This window comes from Podarcis pityusensis (genome assembly GCF_964106645.2).
Source record: "Podarcis pityusensis genome assembly, chromosome: 5".
NCBI classification, from domain to species: domain Eukaryota; kingdom Metazoa; phylum Chordata; class Lepidosauria; order Squamata; family Lacertidae; genus Podarcis; species Podarcis pityusensis.
The window spans coordinates 44,828,334-44,849,390 of record NC_138032.1 but is presented as its reverse complement, the minus strand read 5'-3'; the positions used below and the strand labels follow the sequence as shown (position 1 = coordinate 44,849,390).

The following is a 21,057-nucleotide window of genomic DNA, read 5'->3' as shown; positions in this document are numbered from 1 at the left end:
AAAATAAGCCATAATACAAATTATAGACCAACCTCAACTGTTAGAAATTCAAAATGTTTAACACCGATTTTTACAACGGCTTTCTTCTCAATCTTGAGTTTTTTTGGCTTTGTTTCATCTTGATGGTTTTTCTTTCTTTTCTTGGTCACTTCTTCATGTTGCGTCTAAGACAGTTAAAAAAAAGAAAGACATTTCAAGATTTTGAAAAGACAGTTGCTTCCCTAAAACAATAGTTTAGTTTTAGAGCTGCAAAGGGACCCATGAACGTAACCTGCAGGAAAGCATGTTTAAGAGAGTTTAATCTTAAGGAAGGCCTGGTCTGAAACTCAAAGGAGCTGTACAGATCTAAAGTTAAACAAGAATGGAGATGCTGTTACCTTCCCGATACTGCTGGATTACAACTTCCATCATTTCTAACCAATGGCCATGATAGCTAGGGCTGGTGGGAGTTGGAAACCAACAACATCTTGAGATCGACAAGTTCCTGCACTAACCCAGTTTAGTGTTATGGAAGCAAGTGAGCTCAAAATTGAGGCTGAAGTCTTCCACCTCCTCTCTCTTCCTCTGGCACACATCAAAGGAAGAATTTTGAAGCATTCACTTCCGAGTTTAAACTAAACTAACCACAATTTGTTGCTATGCCCAAACCAGGCCAAACTCTGGCTTATTGAAATGAGCCAAAATCAGAAGCTACAGTTTAATCGGCAGGAAACTTGTTTATACAGCACAGGCATTTCTCTTCTATCCTGAAGAGTTCCCAGAACCACTTATTGTGTTAAGAACAATGTCAGTGCATCAATCTGGGGCTATAGCACAGTGATAAAGCATATGCATTGAATGCTGAAGAATCTGGGCTGAATCCTTGGCAACTCCAGTTAAAATTGCTACAGGAAATAGGGTTTGAGAAACACCTCTGTAAGCAGTTAGAGAATTGCTACCAAGCAGAATAGGCAATAATAAGCGACAAGATGAACCTATGATCTGACTTAGTAGAAGGCAACTTAATATGTTCACAGTTTGCATACTTTGAATAAATTATCCTGCTCTACTGCTGACTGTCTGGCCGCTTTTTCTTCTTGACTTTTCCTTTGTGGGCCACCTCGAGGGAAATTCTCTTCTACAGATGACATGGTTATCTTTCTGCAATGGAAGCAACAAAGTTATTTGCATATACAAATTGTGTTCAAAAGGGCAAAACCAACACAAACATTTTCTTATATGCAAAGAATGAGGACAGACTTTAAAATAACAGGAATAAAGTAATTGTTGTGCTTTTGAAGATGATTCATTCTCTAAAACAAGACAACACTCATGAGAGTATCAGGACACCAAGAGCTCATAAATATTGTTAATCTATGATGTGCAAACACTGTACCACACCTACTCAAACTGAATGTCTACTGGTAGAGATGCAAAAATAAGCTAGTCCTTCCTTTGTTCTTAAGTCACAAAGAGTTATTTCATGAACCAAGATCCTAAGTACAGTGGTACCTCAGGTTACAGACGCTTCAGGTTACAGACTCCGCTAACCCAGAAATAGTACCTCGGGTTAAGTACTTTGCTTCAGGATGAGAACAGAAAGTGTGCTCCGGCGGCGCGGCAGCAGCAGGAGGCCCCATTAGCTAAAGTGGTGCTTCAGGTTAAGAATAGTTTCAGGTTAAGTACGGACCTCCGGAACGAATTAAGTACTTAACCTGAGGTACCACTGTATTCAATGCCTACATAAGTGGAGATCAATAAATAGTTTTTTCTACCATTAGCTCAGTTGGTTAGAGCGTGGCGCCAATAACACCAAGGTCACAGGTTTGATCCCTGCATGGGTGCATCCCAGGGGTTGGACTAGATGATCCTCAGGGTCCCTTCCAACTCTATGATTGGGTCCTCTTCCAAGTCTATGATTCTATCTCTCAGCCAAGAAAAAAACTCACCTGTTGATTTCTGGCTGTTGTGCAGCTATTATAAACCCAGAAACTTTGTATTTTAAAATATGACAAACTAAAAAGAGCATTTCACAAACAATATGAACAATATGCACTATTCTAAATGACTTTGCTTCATAACCATACCAGTATTTTAATCATTTCCCCCACATACATTCAGAAAAATCTAGCAATCTTTTACTAGTTTTAAAATATAAACATTTTTATATAGCTCAGAAGGCACAAAGTGGAAGCTGAGGCAGATAAGAGCACTATTTTCACTCTGCCTTTATGTCCATAAAGCAGCTTTCAATATTTAAAAAAAATATTACAAAAACGGGATGAATGGCTTTAGTGGGAAGAAAGTGGGGTCCTGACGGTCGTCCATACTCCATACTTCACACTCCACCGTCCCCCAACCCCTTAGCAAAACAGAGTTTGAGGGTGGGAAGCGGTATGATCACCCCACACCCTGATTTCTAGGGTTACAGACTATTCAATTTTCTGCACGGAAGTTAAATCAAGCCACACAGCCCCCCTTCCATGTCTTCTGTGAGAGATCCTGCAAACAGAAGAGCGGAGGCGCGTCACAGCAAGCACTCCGGCGGCGAACCCGCAAGGCACTCACACAGCCACGCTAGTTCTACACGTGCAACCCACCTTGCCGTATTTCTCAATCCTCAGCTTACCCGGACTCGGCCCCCTCTCCTTAGGCCACCCTCCTTTCCGTCATTATCCCTCTTTTCCAGAGAGCTCAGCTTATGTACCTTATGTCCCCCACGCTTCTTCAACTCACTGGCACGCCTCGGGCGTGAGAGCCGCCATCTGCTCCGTAACCCGGAAACGAATTCGAAGGCCAGCAAAGGAGAACCGGAAGTGGGCTTTACGGAAACCGGACCGTGGTAGAACTCGCGGGACGGTTTATTAGTCGTCACAGAGCGCAAGGAATCCGGTAACTTTGACAAACACGCAAATTGCCCAATCACACCATAGCTTTCTGAGGCGGTGCCGCCTTACTCGTCAGGGCGGCGCGCCTCAGCCAATCAGAGGCAAGCGGAAAGGACGGCTGTTTGAGCGACGCCATCTTGCACGCGAAGGGCATTGAATGGTTGTTATCGGGAGGAGAAAGCGGGTAATAACTGCGGCGGGCGCTGACTTGGCTCGGCAGAAGGTTAATTTTGTTGGGAAGTTTGAGTAGCATCTGTAAAAAGGGTAGAGGTCCTGTTAGTGTCTTGTGACACACAGACCCTGGTAGGAGTAACCTTCAAGGATTGCTATGGCAATTGAAATTCAGTTTCGTAAGCCAATAGCTCCTGCATAGGTCCAAAGGGTCAGCATTTTTGTGCTGCTGTTTCCGACCGGGCCGAGGGATCCAGGCTGTCATTTTCTATTCTTTGTGTTGTCTTCAAAACTCGATATGAATGTCATTGGTTGGTACATAGAGTAATTTAGCGTTTGATACTCTTTATACGCATGTTGCTGTTCATATGAAATAACTAAAGTTAGTTCAATGGTAATAGGTAGCCGAGGTCTAAAGGAGCTTCTGTTATGTTGATTGAAAAGTACTGAGCAGTTTGAACTGTTTAAAGGCTATTATTTCAATGATGCATAAAATAACTTTCTGGTTAGTGAAATATCCCAATGGGAATATGCAAAACGGAGTGGTTTCCTTTTTCTGAAGTTCTGGGGTTATGCATAGCACCAGACTGGTTGGCTTTGCTTATGACTCCGTAGTGTCCCTGTATCTGCAAGAGGATGAGCCGTCTCTTTCCTTGTTTTCCAGATTTGCAGTGTAAAATCAATCCACCTGTTGAGGAGATACCTGTGTTAATCACAGTTGAGAAACATTTGGTAAGTTGGTCTCCTATACTAGATCTAACTAGTATTCCTCAGTGAATTGATTTGAATGTTTCAGTGGTTGGTGCCTATTCCCTTCCACTTCTTGCTGAACAACAGTGATTGAAGGTCTGTTTGAAAGTGCTTGCTTTCTGCCCAGACTTATGCCTTTAGCTATGACATTGATGGCCTGACTCCTTGGGGTGGGAAACTACAGTTGTTGGTCATTGACTCAACCAGGTATAGGTGGTACAGGAGTTGTAGTCTGGAACAATAAGATAAATTTACTGCATGAAGTATTCTAATGTCAGTTAAAACTATGGATTACATCATTCTTACAAATAGGACATGCAACTCTTATTAGGTTATCTATTATTATTATTACCCATGCATGTGAATAGTGGCAAATCTGTAACCTGCTCTATGGAGGCTCAGGTGGCTAAATAATTCGTTATTTACAAGCCCATATTACGTTTCTTGAAGCATCGCTCTTAACTTCAGAAGTAACCATTATTGTTTGAAGGTCAGCACTGTAAAATATATTGGTATTAGATGTAGCAAACAATTCAGAATAACAGCTTTGAGTAGATCCTCCTATGTAGTTTTAGTTTTAGTAGCTAATGCTTTCATGCTCAAATGTAAATAATTGGAATGAAGTTGGTCTACTTTGGCTGGAAGATACTGTAGATTTTTTAAAAAAGATTCAGTACTAACTTCCTTTTTTAAAATCTAGGACTAATAGTGATGGCAGGACACGATGCTGGGTCACAACACCAATTCACAGGGTTTCATAAATACTTCAATGCCTACACCATAACAGGCAGAAGAAATGTAAGTGTCCAGTTAAATAACTGCTAAGAAACAAAGAAGTTGATTCTCAAAAGTTCCTGAATTGATTTGGGAATGTGTGGGGTGGGAACCTCTGGCACACAGACCGAATTAGGCTTGGCAGGGATCCTAATTTGGTTTGCAAGGCTCTATTCCACAAACCACTTGCCCTGCCTCTGGTATCCTGTGGTGTGGCCTTCACTTTGAAATGCGTTTCTAAGAAGTTTAAATGAAATCTCCTTGGAACACACTTCAGAAGGTGATGTCTTAGCACCCAAGGTGGTGTCACCTGACAACATTATTACATTAGGTGATTTGACAGGTGGACAGCCCTGCCTTCCTGTCAGATTTGGGCTTTAATAAACTCAGGTACTTTTAATAATCCATTTCTCTCTTTCCTGCACTTAAATAACAGAAAAACAACCCTTTGAAATGTGTTTTATCTGAGGAATAATATCCTTTTCTGTCTTTAGTATGTTATAGCTACATATACAACGATTGCAACTATCATCCTGTATTTTAAACTGAGGCCTAAGAAGCAAACTCCAGCCGTGACACAGAAATAAGATGGGTAAGTGTCTGCCATATTTTACTGATGCCAGTAGGGCTTAAAACCTCCAGAGATCCAGGTAAATCTCTGTATCTGTACATGAAATGTCAAATGCAAGTTTAGGATCTTAAGCACTTGTATTGTTATGAGTAAATCATTTCATAGGGCTTTAAGCAGATTACAACATGAATGAAGTTATTTCTTACCAGGAATGTTATCATATGTTGCTGTCTCTCTAATCTCAACTTGAACATAGAAGGGCTTTCTTAAATGGCATAACAAAGTGTAGTGATCTTGAATTTGTGTAACACTCTGTTCTTCAGCTAATCAAACACCAGGAGCAGATGCATAGTACCAGAATTTTGATACAGGATATGCAAGGTTAATTTGCTTGTTTTTGAAACCTGGGATGTTTGCCATGAGTTTAAATTTCATAGATGTCTTAATAGAGTTGACTAAGGAAAAGTTGATAGTTCAGATAGCAGCAATTGCTCAGCATGTGCATTTTTATCCTATTTTATGTCACTCAGTTCTTCACTGAGTGGCATGGCAAGAGTTTCTAAATGCAGAAATAAGGGGAAGTGGTTGCTTTCATATCCTCTTGACATCCAGTTGTGAGCATACCTAGTCTGCATATTTAGTCTGCCCAACTAAATAGCATGTTATTTCATGTCAGCAGTGTATCCCCATTTGTATGATCATATATCTGCTTAATAGGCCTTAAATGTGTGAGCCAGCAAACCAACCAGGAAGTCTTCTGTTAACTGTAATTTCCCATTTTGTATGAGCCAGGAAACTGGTTAATGGCTTCAGAACAAGCCAGTATATGATTTTTCCTGGTTTGGGCAAAATACTGCCACTGTGTGTTAATAAATAGAAGTTGTGCAAGATGTAGTAACTGAATGTTTATTTTTTTGACAGGTTGACATGTTGACACTGGACCATGCACATAATATAACTAGAAGTTGATGTACACTTCAATAAATCATGAACAGTGATGAAGTTTGTCATCTGTACACATTGCCACTACAGAAGTGACGGTCCTACATATAAACAGTGTGCAGAGTTCTAGTGTGTACAATTCAGTTAAGGAGCCCTTTCAATCTGTGCTGAGAAATGATGGATACATCCTTAGGCATTACTGTATCTCTGGGATAAATGTTACACTGCATTCTGTTCCAAAAGTAAATTATGGCTTTCATTACAACCATTTGTGTTCCATTTGTAGTAAGAGAGGAACAAACATGATCCTATTTCCTGTGTCTTAAACATGTGGATGGTGCTGAGCAGAGTATGGCATAATACTACATGTTAATATAACCTGTTTAATCTACAGGCATTCGTCAACATACGGAATTCAATGATCTGGCAGGGCTGCTTTTACATTGAGGATAATGCTGAATGATAGGTGTTAAGACTACTTGACTGATCTTATTTCTGAGCAAATATGTGTCTGCACCACTCTGCACAGCCTTAATTCAACCCAAAGTGAAATGCAGATAGGTAATTGGGATCGTGGGTTGCATCCATTGTGGGATAACAAAGCTTTCACTTGCTTTTAACCAATTGTGGTTTATTATGTCCAAATGCAGACAAAATGGGCAGTCTTAACTATGGTTTATGAACTGGTCATTCACCAATCCATAGCAAAGATTAACTACTGTTTAGACTTCAAATGTAACAGTACATGTAATTAAATTGAAACTAGAAAGGGAAGCTTCTAATCTTGCAGTCCTGCAGGAAGTGGCTTGCTTATTTATGTAATGCAAAAACATAATTTAGTGTTGAGACTCAAACCAGGCCTAAATTCCACCACTTTCTGCCGTTTGCCTCTTAGGAAACACCCTTTATGATGCTGCATATACATTTCATCCCAGATGATGTACTTCCAGTGACCTGCAGGCCCCTTCTGATGGACAAATGTTCTGATCAGTCACCTAGAGGCTAGTAGTGAGCAGGGTCAAAGAATGCAATTTTTACTTTTGTACAGTTTGCTAATTTCTACACACATCCCTCTAGCCTCCATCCAGGGAATAAAAAGAGGCATTGTTCAAGAGTACAAAGCACAGCCACTAGAATATGGCTGTGGTAGGCTTGTGGCCTGAGAGGACTTGCAAAGGGCAAGCAGAGAGGCCCAGATGACTGCATTTGGCTTTCAGGCCTGTGGTTCCCCACCCCCATTTTAAAGATGTGACTAACTGGCTTCCCTGAAACACTGATTTCTATACATACAACCCTTTTAAAAATCCAGTTGTAAACTTGACAAAGCATTACACCATTTCTGGAATTATGTAAGTGGAAATCTTCCACAAGAAATATTTAACAGCCTCACTTTTCCCCCCTTTAAAATCATGATTCTCTCATTTGCTTTGTCTTTGAAGATAAAAGCTTGTAGTACAAGGGCTGCTTTTGCTGGAACTACAGAATATAGGTTCAGACTGGTAAAAACAAGGCCCTTGTGAGCAAATGAAACTGAAAGACAGGCACAAAATAGATTTTATTATAAAATATCAAAAGTATAAAACTGTACATAATGCAAAACCATGGCAGTATGTTTTTAAACTAATGGATCCATACTAGTTTTCAACAAATTGTGTATAGCTGTGGCACAATTTTTCACAGAAAGCATAAATGACACTTATGCTTTGTCATTATAGAAAGGGCTCAAAAAGTATTTCTCCCCCTGGCAAATACTTAAGGGGGGGGGGTGAATCAAGATTCTTGTGGTGGGAGGTTGGTCTACTTTTTGTATCCAAAATAGTTAGGAACGCAAAAATTCAGTTTTAAAGGTTTCAAGTATTGTTTGCGTTTCCTAAAATGCCGCTTACTGGTAATTGAAGTTTTAGAACTGTTCAATCTTGTTCAATTTGTGCTTTTCAGCTTTGAAGAAACTAGGTTACTCACATAAGTCAGATAACTACTTAGGCCTCTTCACAGTTTTATAAAGAAGTAACAGCTCCATAGAGACAAATTCCACTCTTGAAGAACTTATATGAACAAACCTATTCCGAAAGAAAATTTTGGGTACTTATTAAACCTGTGTTAATGCCAAACTAAGTGCTTTTAAATTGTTGTTCAAACAACTTTGCTTTATGCAACTGGCACTACAGTTTTGTAGTGCCTGTTGTCATTTTGTGGACAAGGTTAAGCAAGGTATTCCCACATACTGTTTACTTCTTTTAAAAAGCCATACCACATTATATGTTTCTTCCCCTATTTTTATGATGTCAATGTCTCAGCACTAACACTGGGGTTGGGGTGGGGTTTAAAATAGCAGTTTCTGAAGGTGTGGCTTGAATCATCATCAGTTTGCACCATTTGTTCTGGCAGACAAGTTCAGTTCATTTGTATAATATGTACATTGTGGTCTTCATTAATTCAAGTTATTCTAAGATATACATGAGACTTGTACAATCAAGTCTTGTAGTTTGGTAGTTCACTGAGGACTGTATGCTCCAGCGGCAAGAAGCAAATTTCTGCGAGTAAAATGAAGATGTGTGACAGGGGTCGATTTGGACATGTATGTACCCAACAGCAAGTCTTGAGAGCTTTCAGGCAGGTTTATATGTCCAGTGGCTGTGGTAAAATCATCTGTTTCTAAGTCCTCAAAGGCTTTCACTGCATCCCATAGCTTTACCGTGTTATCCATGGAACCTAGGAAAAATGAAAACAACTCTTCTAATTTAACAGGACATAACATTTAATTCTGAATATAAAGAAAAAACTTCTGCTATTACACCACAACCCATTCGTCAAGCTGAGGATCTACAAAACTACTAATCACTTCTTATATTCACTGCTAAGTACTCTGTAGTAGTTAATAGCCTTTCAAAGATAAAGCCTTTTTAAAGATCCTTCAACCTGCTTGCAGGGAGGAGAGGAAGTCCCAATGCATGAGTCGGAACCCATTTCACTCATGCATGGACTATGTAGAATATGACCCAATGTTTCTAAAATTCTGGTAACAGGACAGAAAATGCAGGTCCCACTCTCACAATTTATAGTTTAAAAGATACAAGCTGAAACCCTCGTAATAGTAAAAAATAAATGGAATTATAATTAAGTTATATTTGTATTCTGTAGTATGAAATCCCTTCACTGGATAGATTGGGGGCTGATGCTAATAAAATTACAGTGGGGGAGCATGAATAAGCAGGAAGGCAAAACTTCTAAACCCATTTACTTTTTCAAAAAGACCCACACCTTGTTCATAATAGGTTAAAAAAAAAAAGCCAAATTCTGAGGGGGAAAATATTTAAGGTATTCTGCAAAGCCTGCTCGAATTTAGCATGCCCACTTTGGTAAATACATAAATAGTACCTTTGCTTCAAAAGGTATATAATTGCATAAAATGAAGTTTGGGCCTGGCCTATTAGCCTCAGGTGGTGGATGCTGGGGGATGCAGTGTAGAAGCAGCGTGTTTATGGACAAAGCTGTGCGCCATGCGGCCTCTCCTGCAGCCCCCAAGCTATCTGGCTTCCCACAGGTGCAGTACACGATACCTCCCCTCACCATTTGCAAGTCATGTCTGCTTCTATACATGGAAAGTTGGGTGTGGCACCATCTTGTCCTTTAGGTTCAGTTTTTCAAGTTAACAGACAATGCTAGCAAATTAAAGTATTAAATGAATATGCTTTAACAATTGCTCACTAAATGGAAGACTGAGATGTCAAAATAGAGACAAGTCTATGATTCCAGATGATAGTATTGTTCCACTAAACAGAGCAAAATTGACTTCAATACCTGATGCTAAGATCTCTCCATCTCTACTGAATCTGAGTGTGTAGACTGTGTCTGTGTGTCCTTTTAATTCTCCAACCATCAAACCATGCCCAATATCCCACAAAAGCACTCTTCCATCTGTTGCCCCAGTTGCCAAGAATCTTCCGTTAGGAGAAAATGCCAATGAATGAACTGGTCCCTGGAACAAAAATAAGCCTATTAACAACAACACTTATGCATCACCTTCTACAAGAAGCCTCAAGGTAAATTACACTAGAAATGATAACAATTCAAAGCTACAGAAAATCCTATATATAAAATCCAAAAACAAAACCGTCAACAGTATGCCTTGTTTTACTTAGCAAGCACCCTTCAAATAAATAATGTCATTTCAGAGCACTCTGCACCACCTCTTCTGAGGTGACCTCTTACTTCCCAGTGGGAAGTTAAAAGATAGGTTGTGGTCCTATGGAGAAACAGTATCTATTCAAAAGGAAACTTTGAACAACAGGTCAGTTTTTAACTAATTTCTAGTACTGTGTGCAAAGGTTTCAGCCATCTCCTGTTACCATTTTTGTGCAACTAATGTATTTCAGTGTTAATCTCAGATTAATTTACCTTATGTCCTGTGAAAATTCTGACACAATTCCCATTCAGGACATCCCACAGCCGCACAGTCCTATCTGCTGAGCCTGTAGCAACGTAGTTGGAGTTTGGGTGAAAACGCGTCGATGTGACATCAGCAAGATGGCCAGCAAAGATCCGCAAAGGCTGGTAGTGATCCGTAGCCCACAAGCTTAAACCAGTACAAAGAACATTTCAAAAATGTGAAACAAGAAATACATAACAAGACTGCTGATGTCCTGACGGCAAGGGAATGTGTGCTTCACAAGTGCCTCCAAACTAAGCTGAAGAGTCAAGAGAGATAGGGGGTGGGGGGGCAAATTTAATTCTCCCTCTAGTATAAAAAACCCTAAATGGCAATTAGTACTATTTTTAGTCAAATGTCTTATAGGATATATCCTAGAACAGGGATGAGGTACCTTTTTGGCACAGCAGGCCAGACATGCAATGGGGTGTGTGTTTTTGCATGTTGTCCTCCCCAAAACCTGATGTCTTAATTTTGGGTTTTAAAAAGTAGGGGTTGTCTTATATAAGGGTTGTATAGGCAAAGGTAAAGGGACCCCTGACCGTTAGGTCCAGTCGTGACCAACTCTGGGGTTGCGGCGCTCATCTTGCTTTATTGGCCAAGGGAGCCGGCGTACAGCTTCTGGGTCATGTGGCAAGCATGACTAAGCCGCTTCTGGCAAATCAGAGCAGTGCACGGAAACACCGTTTACCTTCCCACCGGAGTAGTACCTATTTATCTACTTGCACTTTGATGTGCTTCCGAACTGCTAGGTTGGCAAGAGAAGGGTCGTATACCATATACAAAATAAGTTAACTTTGGCATCAATCATCTAATGTCAGGTGACTGATAGGTGGGTTCACCTATCAAAGTTAATCTGAGGCAGGGGGAGGGGTCTCCTTCACCAGTGCCATTCTGCTGGGAACACACTGGCAAAGCAACAACTATAAGGACTGAACTCTCCATTCACCAGCTGATAAGCAAAGAGTTCAGTCCTACTGGCTGAAGGAGTCTGCTTCACCAGCATGTTCCCCACAGGGAACACGGTGGCAAAACAGATCCTTGCAGGATTGAACCCTGCCCCCCCTTCATCAGCTGACATCACCCACTGATATCGGTTGAGATACAAGTGGGTGTTGTTCGGGGGAAAGGACCTTGCAGGCCAAGATTGGCCTTTGGGTTAGAGGTTCCCTACCCTTGCCCTAAAATATAGCAGACAGCAACAAGGAGATGTCACCAACTGACAAGACAGAACTGCAGATTTACATTGAGATGGGAAACTCATGCTGACTCTTACCGAGCCACTCTGTCATGACCTCCAGATATAAAGTAATATCCATAGGGAGAGAACTGTGTATCCCATATAGGGTAGTTGTGTCCTTTGTATCCGACTAGACAAGAAAAGGTTAAGAGGCTCCACAGTCTGATAGTGCCATCCTCTGAAGATGATAGCAAGTAGTTCCTGACAGAAAAAATAAATCAGAAAAGGTATTTTTTAAGCTATACTCAATCTTAAACCTCTCAATAACACATTTCAAGACATCAAAGCTTTTAATACACTTCAGGAGAGTATTATCCCCATTTTGCATTTAAGAAGCTAAAAGAATAAGATCACAGCTGAGATGACACAGGAACTAAGGATTTCTTATGTTTACATCCTCTTAGCCATCACACTGATTGGTTACTGTTTGATGCTTGGCTGACACCTGATTTGTTTTTAAGAATTAAAATTTAACAATATAACCTCAAAATTATAAACTACTAGGTTGTATCCAACATTGCCTGTAGCCCCCACCCTCCACACACCCTCAAACTGCTCTGGAGAATTACAGGATTGTCCAGAGATGATGGAGGGGTTTTGGAGGGAAGGGTAAGGTAGCTGAAGCCCAATTACATGAGCTCAAGTCCACTCAAGCAACATGGGATGCTGCCCACTTTAAAACATGCTCCTCAGAATGTTATCCCCCTTGTTTCTTAGAAGTTATTTCATATTCATGTTTTCCATACAATATTTTTTAAACAGTGATATAATATGAAATATGGAACACTCATCTATTCATGTGCATGTGAAGATCTATTGCCCCATATATAATTTACTAGTTTAAAATATGCGAAAAGCCTCCTGCATCTAAGAAAGCTTGATCATGCTTTGAAGAAATAAAACCATTATTTTGACAGGTATATATTTCATTGTCCAAAACACAAAAACATTTCAGAGACTATAGCTAGAGGTGGGTTTGAGATTCATAGATATTAAGTGGACATTGGCTTAACCCACTGCACTTTTGTAAACAACAATTGTGCAGTACTGTTTCAATTCTAAGCTTTTTGATATTGTACATAGCTCAGCTGAAGGATGGGACCTTCAGATTAAAAATATGCTAGTACAGACGGAACATTTCGTGTGGGGGTTCTGTTCCTGGCCTCTGCATGCTTTGGTTGAGTGTACATAAGCATGCCACACCTCTCGTTCCGTTCTCTCCCAGGTCCAAAAGGACTCATATGTCGGCAATCACATGTTAACTGGACATGCCTAAAATGGCCACCGCCTGTAGCAGTTTGAGGCTTCTAGCTCATGAGGTTCCTTCTGATGCTCAACATAAATTACATAGTCCATGGGATCAGGTCTCATTCATCTATCCTGAGGTGGTACACTCAAATTGTACAAAAGTCTCCAGAAAAATACTTTTTGTAAGTGTGGATACTCTGCTTAAAGAATACTGTATTAAGAGATCCCCCCACAAATAACTATTGTTTTACCTATCAGGACTGAAGCTGGTACCATAGACAGGTCCACTGTGACCATATAAAATCTTCAACTCACTTGCTGTTCTCTCATCCATGATCCTTTCTAAAACATCATCTGATTCTTTATCTATGAGACTGAGATCTGAAAAGAAAAAACCCTAAAGTTTATCTTCATGTAGATCGCTAGTAGTGCTTGCCAAAGTGCAAATGCCTTTTTGATTGTATCAGAATACCACCATGGCCTAAGTCATGATTTTCTGTCAATTTCAATGATACAGATCAAGATGCCCTCAAAATGTGTTTGTCTATAACATCCATCAGCTCCAGCCAACAGAGATGTGCTGGCTATGCCTGAAGCAAGGTACAGTCCCAAATAACTGATGGGCATCTGGTTGGGAAAGGCCTTCACTGAAATCTGAAATCTGTGATGCTTATACCAGAGTACCACTGGCAACCATTTTGCTAGGCTGACAGGCCTGAACACTTTCAATTGTATTTTCTGCTCCATTCCTGGAACCACTTGATTTTTAAAATCTCTGCATTAGCATATCTTCCTTGGCAAAAACACAGTACTCTACAATAAGGAAGTACAATAACACAAAATAAACATTGTCTCATTTCCAAAGTATCACAACATCTTCCCTAAATAGAGCATTGATCCTTATGTATAGTTTTTCCCCTGATGTCAGTAGTTATATGCAAAAACAATTTGTCTTAATTTGGGTAGGTTCTATTGTCAGCAGTTAAATACATATGAATGCTAAAGCTGTGATGCATTAAATTTCATTTCATTAGCTCAGGATTGCTATTCCAAAGGAAGGATTTAAACTGAGCAACCTTCCTCCATGCGATCCTCTATCTGAACAGTTAGTGTGTAAATTAGGACGAGAGTTCATTCTGATTACCTGCTGCTGATTTCACACTGCGTAGCTTTTTGGGTGTCACAGACCACACTCTGACAGTGGAGTCAGCAAAGCCTCCAACGATCATGCTAGAGTCATCTGTAATGTCCACTGCTGTAAGGCCCTGTTCATGCAAAAATCACCATTGAAGAAGTTTTATATATGGGCTGAGAATGTAATCACCACACAGTGTTGTTCCCCGAGAATTGGCCATCTACCATTAGTTTTGAACACAGAGGTGAGAATTACCATATTACAAAATTAACTATACTGTATAGCCATTAAAAAAAAAAATGCAAAGCAAATGTTGCTTAACCCGGGGCAGAAGTTTTTTGTTTTTAAAGAAAGGATCCACCTTTTGGCTGGCACTGATTTTTTGTAGTCACCATTTACCCAACCCCCCTGAGTCCTCTGGCAAATGCAGAGGACTTGAAAGAAGGGGAAGAGGTTAATTTTCCACTTTACACCAGGATTTGGAGACACTCGAAATAGTGAGACTCCCTTGCTGTCCATCTCTGCCTCCCAACCTGAAGTAAGACAAAGCCTTCCTGCCCATGTTTTGTTCAATAAGTGAAAAGCAGAGAAGGGAAGGAATCTTGCTTCATGTGGGGCAACCACAAGCCATCATTAAAAGTAAAAGATTTGCAGCCCCCTATTATTTAAGCAGCCTGCACAAGGCACTTCCACATTTTTGGTATTAATTATGTGTTGTATCCTGACTACAACGAGTGGCCTTCCGGCTCTGCATTAGGCAAGTTGTCTCTGTCCAATTTCTTATGCTTCCATCTCCCATTTCAGCCCACAACACTTAGTTCCACAGCTGTCCTGAGGGCCAGAGGAAAGAGGATGAAAAACTGCACCGTGCAAGCAACGTCCCACTCATTCAAAGTCAGGGCACAATCCATTTTTTAAACTTTGCCAAGATTTGATAGAACAGGTATCTGGGAAGGGCTGGATTATACAGAATATATTTTGCATGCCAAGTTTAACCCTCAACATCTGCAGGTAGGGCAGGGAGAGAATGGTCTGAAACTGGGGAGCCACTGCTATAGACAAGGAGTGGAGAATTAAGCTCACCAGGCCTCCCCCGTTTGGTTGAGGCCATTTTGGCAAAGCCACCTCCAGTTGCCCTCCGCCTAATGTCATACTTTGGTATCACTACCAATCCCACAACTGACCTGGTATGCATTAAGGAATGTGTAGAAACAAATGGAAGGCAGGCAGTCTGGACCAAGACGTACACGTTTAGTGGCTTCTTTCATATTCATTATTTTGTCCAACTTATCCGAATCCTTTAGCTCAGGAAGCGGGATTCTGTATACAGAAGAACATACTTAAAACCAAAAACTAAACAAAAGATTCATTGATGTCAGGAAATCACACCTGCACACTGACTGAACAGAGGCCGAAAAAGAACTCAACTTTTGAATGTCTGGGGAGGAAAGAACCCAGAGAACAAGCTCCTTGAGTAGTAATAACTAAAAGATGACAAAATTAGGAAAATCCTAACTCTACCAATTCTTTTACAATATAAGGGAAGTTACTTTTACGTACACCTCCATATTCATAGAGGAAGGTTTTCCTTCAAATGATACAAGCTTTTTACATCAGTGCAATGCATCTCCTAATACATGGGTAGGCAAACTAAGGCCCAGGGGCCGGATCCAGCCCAATCACCTTCTAAATCTGGCCCACGGACAGTCTGGGAATCAGCATGTTTTTACATGAGTAGAATGTGTGCTTTTATTTAAAATGCATCTCTGGGTTATTTGTGGGGCATAGGAATTCATTCATCCCACCCCTACAAAAAATATAGTCCAGCCCCCCACAAGGTATGAGGGACAGTGGACTGGCCCCCTGCTGAAAAAGTTTGCTGACCCCTATCCTAATAGAAAGAGAACCTCCAAAACGTTTTTTAAGAATCAAATTAACTGAGAAAATGCGTATCAAAATATTGACTATAGTCTAGTTCCTAGATGGTAAACTTTCCTTTGCTCTGTATCACATCAGAGTGCATGAGGGCTCACATGACTGAATGCTCCTCCATGCAGAAGGAAAAAAAGCCAACCTTCCACAAACAAAGCTAGATGTCAGGTAAAAGACTGGGGTAGAAACCTTTTCTGTGATATCTAGTTTTCTATTCAGCAATGTCAGCTGCCCACTTCAGTCTGAACTGGTGCAGACTAAAAAAGCAAGATGGAAAATGAATTGAGACGTTTCTACTTTCAGCATTACCTAGTCTGTGGAGGAGCATTTGGATCTTGCTTTTTACTTTTTGATCCCATGCTGTCTTTTTTTGGCTTCTTCTTCTTTGGCTTGCCCTCCTCATTTTCCCCCTCTTCATCTTCATCATCCAAAGGCAACTCAATTTCTGGTTCTTTTAATAAGCCAAAAAAGACCTACAAGCCAAAAGAAGAAAAGAGTCATGTAATTAAAAAAAGGAAAGTTTAATGAAACAAAGAACTGGTAGAGCAGAATAATAAATTTTATTAGATCAATGTAATTACTTTTAAAAATATGAATGTTTCTCTGTGGACCACAACCGCTTTCATTTAAGACATACATCTCCATGAAGAGTGGTCCACCAAAATTCTCAGCTATTTTCAAGTAATTGGGGGGTGGGAACAACAGTTAAGTTTTAACTGTGCTTTAAAATGACATGTAAACTGGAACACTAATCTGTCACAGATGTCAGTGACAAATGTAACTCCTTAGCCTTTCTGTATCGTATATTGAACAATGGCAGAATATATGAAAACATCCAATGTAAGTCATCTCTAATGCCAAGACAATGGTCAGAGAGATACTTGCCATTTTGGCAAGTAAGGGGCACATAAATTTAAACTGCTTTGGAAAATTGGAGATCTATCCAGAACAACATCCAGTTTAGCACAAGGAGCTGCAGTCAGGAGTAATGATAAGAGTGCTTAGCTAATTCTTCCTTATCCAGAAGCATACACTGTTAACCAACTGCAGATCTAAAGAAGCCAAGAACTCTCATAGAACTGACAACCTATACATCCCTGACAAAATGTTCATGATGTTACGTATTTATTAACCTCATACCTTTGCTTTATTAGCCTCCCGTTTTGCCTCTCCTGCCAAACTTCCCACCATAGCATCAATCTGTTGTTTACTGCGAGGCATTCCATCAAAGATATCAATGTAAAGATGTTCCTGAACAATATTCCAGATCTGATTGTTCTGTTTTTCCTGAAGGTGTCTCTTCAATAGCTGATAAGAATCTCGGGAAATTCGCAGCACAAACTTGCTCGTTCGAAAATCCAGCATTGTCTCATTCCCTCTCATGTGCTCTTTTTTGGTTAAACTTGATAGTACACGCAAGTCATCTTGATAATAACACTCCTGATCTCCATGAAACCTAGAAAAAGGTTAGAATCATACAAAAGATGTATAGGGGGACAACTGTCTAAACAACTTAAGTTCTGTGATCTTCAGCAGAACACATTTTTTATTTTTCTATATTTGCACATGACATCTATGTACTATCACCATCTTATATTTAATGTATCTAAAAATTATGTTTTATCAATAGTTCAGTTATGTTAAAAATTCATTTCAATTGAATTTTTCACTCCCATAACTGCTTTTATCTTGTAATTTCTTTGATTATCTAAGGGTGAGATCCAACATAGTGCAAGTGGGTGCTTCTTCCTCGTCTACATCTGCCTGTCTCTTCTCCGCGCCCCCCCCTCCAAAATCTGCTCTGGAGGCTGAGGAGAAGAAAAACTAAGTCCTGTTGCACAAGCAAGCGGACATCATTCTACGTCACCCTTAATGTCCCAGATCTTTCTCAATCAATTGCTGGTGCAGTCAGTCTAGCAGAACATCTTGAAATAGCAGTAATTTAATAAACTACTTGACTTTCAAGGTAAACCCTTACAACATAGTTCATTATACCAGAAGAAAGCCACAATTCTAAAGCACAGAAGCACAGGTGCTGTGAGAAATAGCTAGCTTTTACAAGCAGCAACCTTTTGTATTAGCTCATAAAACCAGAATGGACAAGGCTGGAAAAAACATTTCAGATTCCTAAGTAACCACATAAATGTTTAGGAATTCAAGTACCAAATACCTAGGATTTTCCAGCCTTGGGCACAGGTAAATTTCCTCTGAAGAGGCCATGTATGTATTCGCTTGCTGCCCATAACAGGAGACAATGCAGAATATTTCATTGGTTCAACTCCCTTAAGTCATTGAAATGAGCAATGTTATCAAATGGTTCAGGCCTAGAAGTTTCAGAACTTTACAGACATCACTAGAACTGGCATTTAACCTCATAATTAAACAAATTAGCACACACATAAACAAAAGCTGCCTCATAAGAATAATAATTAATCATTGGAATGCAATAATCTATGTAATAACTGGGAATGTCTTAAGTCGTGTTATATGGCATCTATAAATATCCTCCTAAAATACTGCATACATTTTGTGGTTGCAGGCATCCAGTAGCCCACACTTGCAGGAAAGACCTAACTGCCAGGAGAGGGGCTTAAAAATCTTTCAGCATCTCAGGATTATTTTGTTCCTCCTCTGGATGCCTGCCTTAGTGTAAATGTTACAGACTCTACTTCCAGTTCACACACTTTAACTGTGAACATCTGCAACCAACAAATTTATAGATTTATCTAGCTAATAGTGAGGACATGAAAATGGAGGCTAAATGAACAAAATGGTATTACTTTTCAAAGAAGGACTTTGCTTCATTTTCATGCCCATTGTAGACTAGCTCCAAGTACATATGTACAAAGAGAGGATAAAAAAGCTGCGATAACTCAGCTCGATGACAGTCCAGAGCACATTCAATGAAGTGTTTCAGTCCACTGTAGTACTCTTCATAAAGCGCTGGGTCTCCTTGCTGATTGTAGGCAGACAGTACTGCACTTACATCTGGCTGATCTTCCACAAAGACTCCAACTGCAAGGCATTAACATATAAAGGGTAAATCAATGTTTGCACTCTGTGTAACTATTTCAGCTCTAAACTGTGTAAGCTTCTTGAGACAATAACCTCTTTCCCCTTTATACTGCTGCATAAATTTTCATGTACAGCAACAGTGCTATTTTTATCACTTTTAATAAGTAATGACACGGAGAAAATGACTAAGAAACATGCTGCAACAAATTTCTTTTCAACTAAATGTTTACATGAAAAATTGACATCATTCAATCATACCCTAAGCTCAATTGTACTATTACAATCCAGGATCAAATATCATTCATAAGCAGGTTATGCAGTCAGTATAGCCCCTTACCTACCACTCCTATCATCCCATGCCATTGGTCATGCTAGTTAAGGCTGATGGGAGTTCTGCTCTACAGAATATTCTATTAGTGGCGTCAATTCCTCCTATTATACTACTTCCCAAAATGTAGTTATAAAAGGTGATAACTAAGTCTCTCACCTAGTTATTTTGAAACCGAAGCTGTAGCCTACACTTTGTACATATTATGTGTGGTTTTAAATCTAGTTTTATTGTAGACTTTAACTTTGATTGCTTGGGAGAATAAAAATATAAACAACAGCTTTATAGGTGTGCCCCAAAAGAGCAAGCCGATTAACAAAAAAAAAGTTTATGTATGCAGTAATATGTCGTTGTTGTTTAGTCATTTAGTCGTGTCCGACTCTTCATGACCCCATGGACCAGAGAATGCCAGGCACTCCTGTCTTCCGTTGCCTCCCGCACAGTAATATGTACTCCAATATAATAATAATAATAATAAATAATAAATAATTTATTTATACCCTGCCCATCTGGATGGGTTTCCCCAGCCCCTCTGAACGGCTTCCAACAAAATATTAAAATACAATAGTCTGTCAAACATTAAAAGCTTCCCTAAACAGATAAATTGGTCAAGTCATTACCATTCGCAGAACGAATCCTGTGCAATAGCACTAGGTGACCACAACATAGAACAGCATGCGAATTTAAAAACTGGATTTTGACCTCAGCTGTCACAAAGCAGCCAGTGCAAATATGAAAGGTCCCTCCTGCGAGCGACCCCCTCGCTCACCTTTCCCAGGTGGCCCCAAGGCCACTGCGGGAGGCGCCGCGGCAGCGCCCGGAGAGATGGTGGCCCCGCTCTGGCCAAAGGTGACCGAGCTGAGCAGCACATCCCCAGAGCCGGGGGCGCCGCCGCCGGGCTCCTGCCCTTCCCCGCCATGGGACGCCTGGACTCCGGGCGCCGAGGAGCCGGGATCCGCCGCGACCTCGTCAGCGAGCAGCCGGGCCTCCCTGCGGAGGATCTCCTCGGACTCGCGGAGGTTGCTGCGCCTCAGGAACTGCAGCACAGCCAGCAGCGTCTGCCGGTCGGTGGGCAGCTGCGAAGCTGGCGGCGCAGGGCTGGGCGCCACCGGCGGCTTCGCGTCGGCTCCTGCCGCCAACGGCTCGCCCCCTTCCGCTAGAGGAGCGGCGGCCGAGGGGGCAGAGGGAGCGGCAGCGACTCCCGCTGCCGCCGTCGCTCCCGCTGCTGCTGCCGGCGACTGAGGGAGAGCGGGAGGAGGAGGGGGTGGCGCCGGCGGCGCTCCCGCGTCGGGGTCCGGCTTCACTGTGACTGCTTCGGCCGGCTCCTCCGGCAGAGCCGCCATAATGGAACCCGACAGCCTCGCCTCCAACTCAGGCAGCCCGCGGCTTTGCGACAGTGAGGGCACGGTCTCCAGCCGTGAGGCCAAGGGCTGCTAGCGACAATTAGGGCGGCGCTTTACGGCACTTCCTGTTCCACTGGAGGGAAATGATTTCAAATAAAATACTGTAAAATAAAAGGAGAACTAGCTAGCGCAAGTAAATGCTCCCGATGATTCTGCGACCGTTTACAAGTTTGCGAAATGAGAGGTTATGGATGCGGCTTGCCCAGAGGGGTCGATTCTCCAGTTGTATATATCCTATATAACAGGTGAAAA

At 41.0% G+C, this 21,057-nt stretch overlaps 3 protein-coding genes across 5 annotated transcripts in view; 1 reads left to right on the top strand and 2 right to left on the bottom strand.

Annotated features, from left to right (window-relative positions):
• The window catches only part of PDCD11 (programmed cell death 11), a 30,283-nt gene extending 27,503 nt beyond the window's left edge, over positions 1-2,780 (bottom strand). Inside the window, exons 1-3 of one of the 2 annotated variants that reach the window (XM_081006138.1) lie at positions 2,687-2,780; positions 1,026-1,140; positions 33-164 (exon numbers count right to left, since the gene is read on the bottom strand). In XM_081006138.1, the coding sequence (XP_080862264.1) occupies positions 33-164; positions 1,026-1,130 (237 nt within the window). In that variant the 5' untranslated portion in view covers positions 1,131-1,140; positions 2,687-2,780. Of the gene's footprint in view, positions 1-32; positions 165-1,025; positions 1,141-2,579 lie in introns of both variants that reach the window. The other variant, XM_081006137.1, reaches the window with a different exon arrangement.
• A 146-nt stretch (positions 2,781-2,926) lies between these two features.
• On the top strand, positions 2,927-6,340 carry ATP5MK (ATP synthase membrane subunit k). 2 transcript variants are annotated; one of them, XM_081006239.1, is made up of 5 exons: positions 2,927-3,051; positions 3,703-3,770; positions 4,489-4,586; positions 5,057-5,154; positions 6,055-6,340. In XM_081006239.1, exons 3-4 carry the CDS (start codon positions 4,500-4,502, stop codon positions 5,147-5,149), a joined length of 180 nt encoding a protein of 59 aa, XP_080862365.1. In that variant the 5' UTR covers positions 2,927-3,051; positions 3,703-3,770; positions 4,489-4,499; the 3' UTR covers positions 5,150-5,154; positions 6,055-6,340. The 2 variants fall into 2 exon arrangements, with proteins under 2 accessions (XP_080862365.1, XP_080862366.1); XM_081006240.1 differs by having other exon boundaries at positions 3,005-3,090.
• Positions 6,341-7,474: 1,134 nt separating this feature from the next.
• TAF5 (TATA-box binding protein associated factor 5) lies at positions 7,475-20,787 on the bottom strand. The gene is made up of 11 exons (XM_081006162.1): positions 20,172-20,787; positions 18,840-19,074; positions 17,200-17,515; positions 16,369-16,532; positions 15,312-15,447; positions 14,137-14,257; positions 13,244-13,373; positions 11,781-11,945; positions 10,474-10,651; positions 9,877-10,054; positions 7,475-8,787 (listed from the first exon to the last, which is right to left on the bottom strand). Exons 1-11 carry the CDS (start codon positions 20,743-20,745, stop codon positions 8,570-8,572), a joined length of 2,415 nt encoding a protein of 804 aa, XP_080862288.1. The 5' UTR covers positions 20,746-20,787; the 3' UTR covers positions 7,475-8,569.
• Between the last annotated feature and the right edge of the window lie 270 nt (positions 20,788-21,057).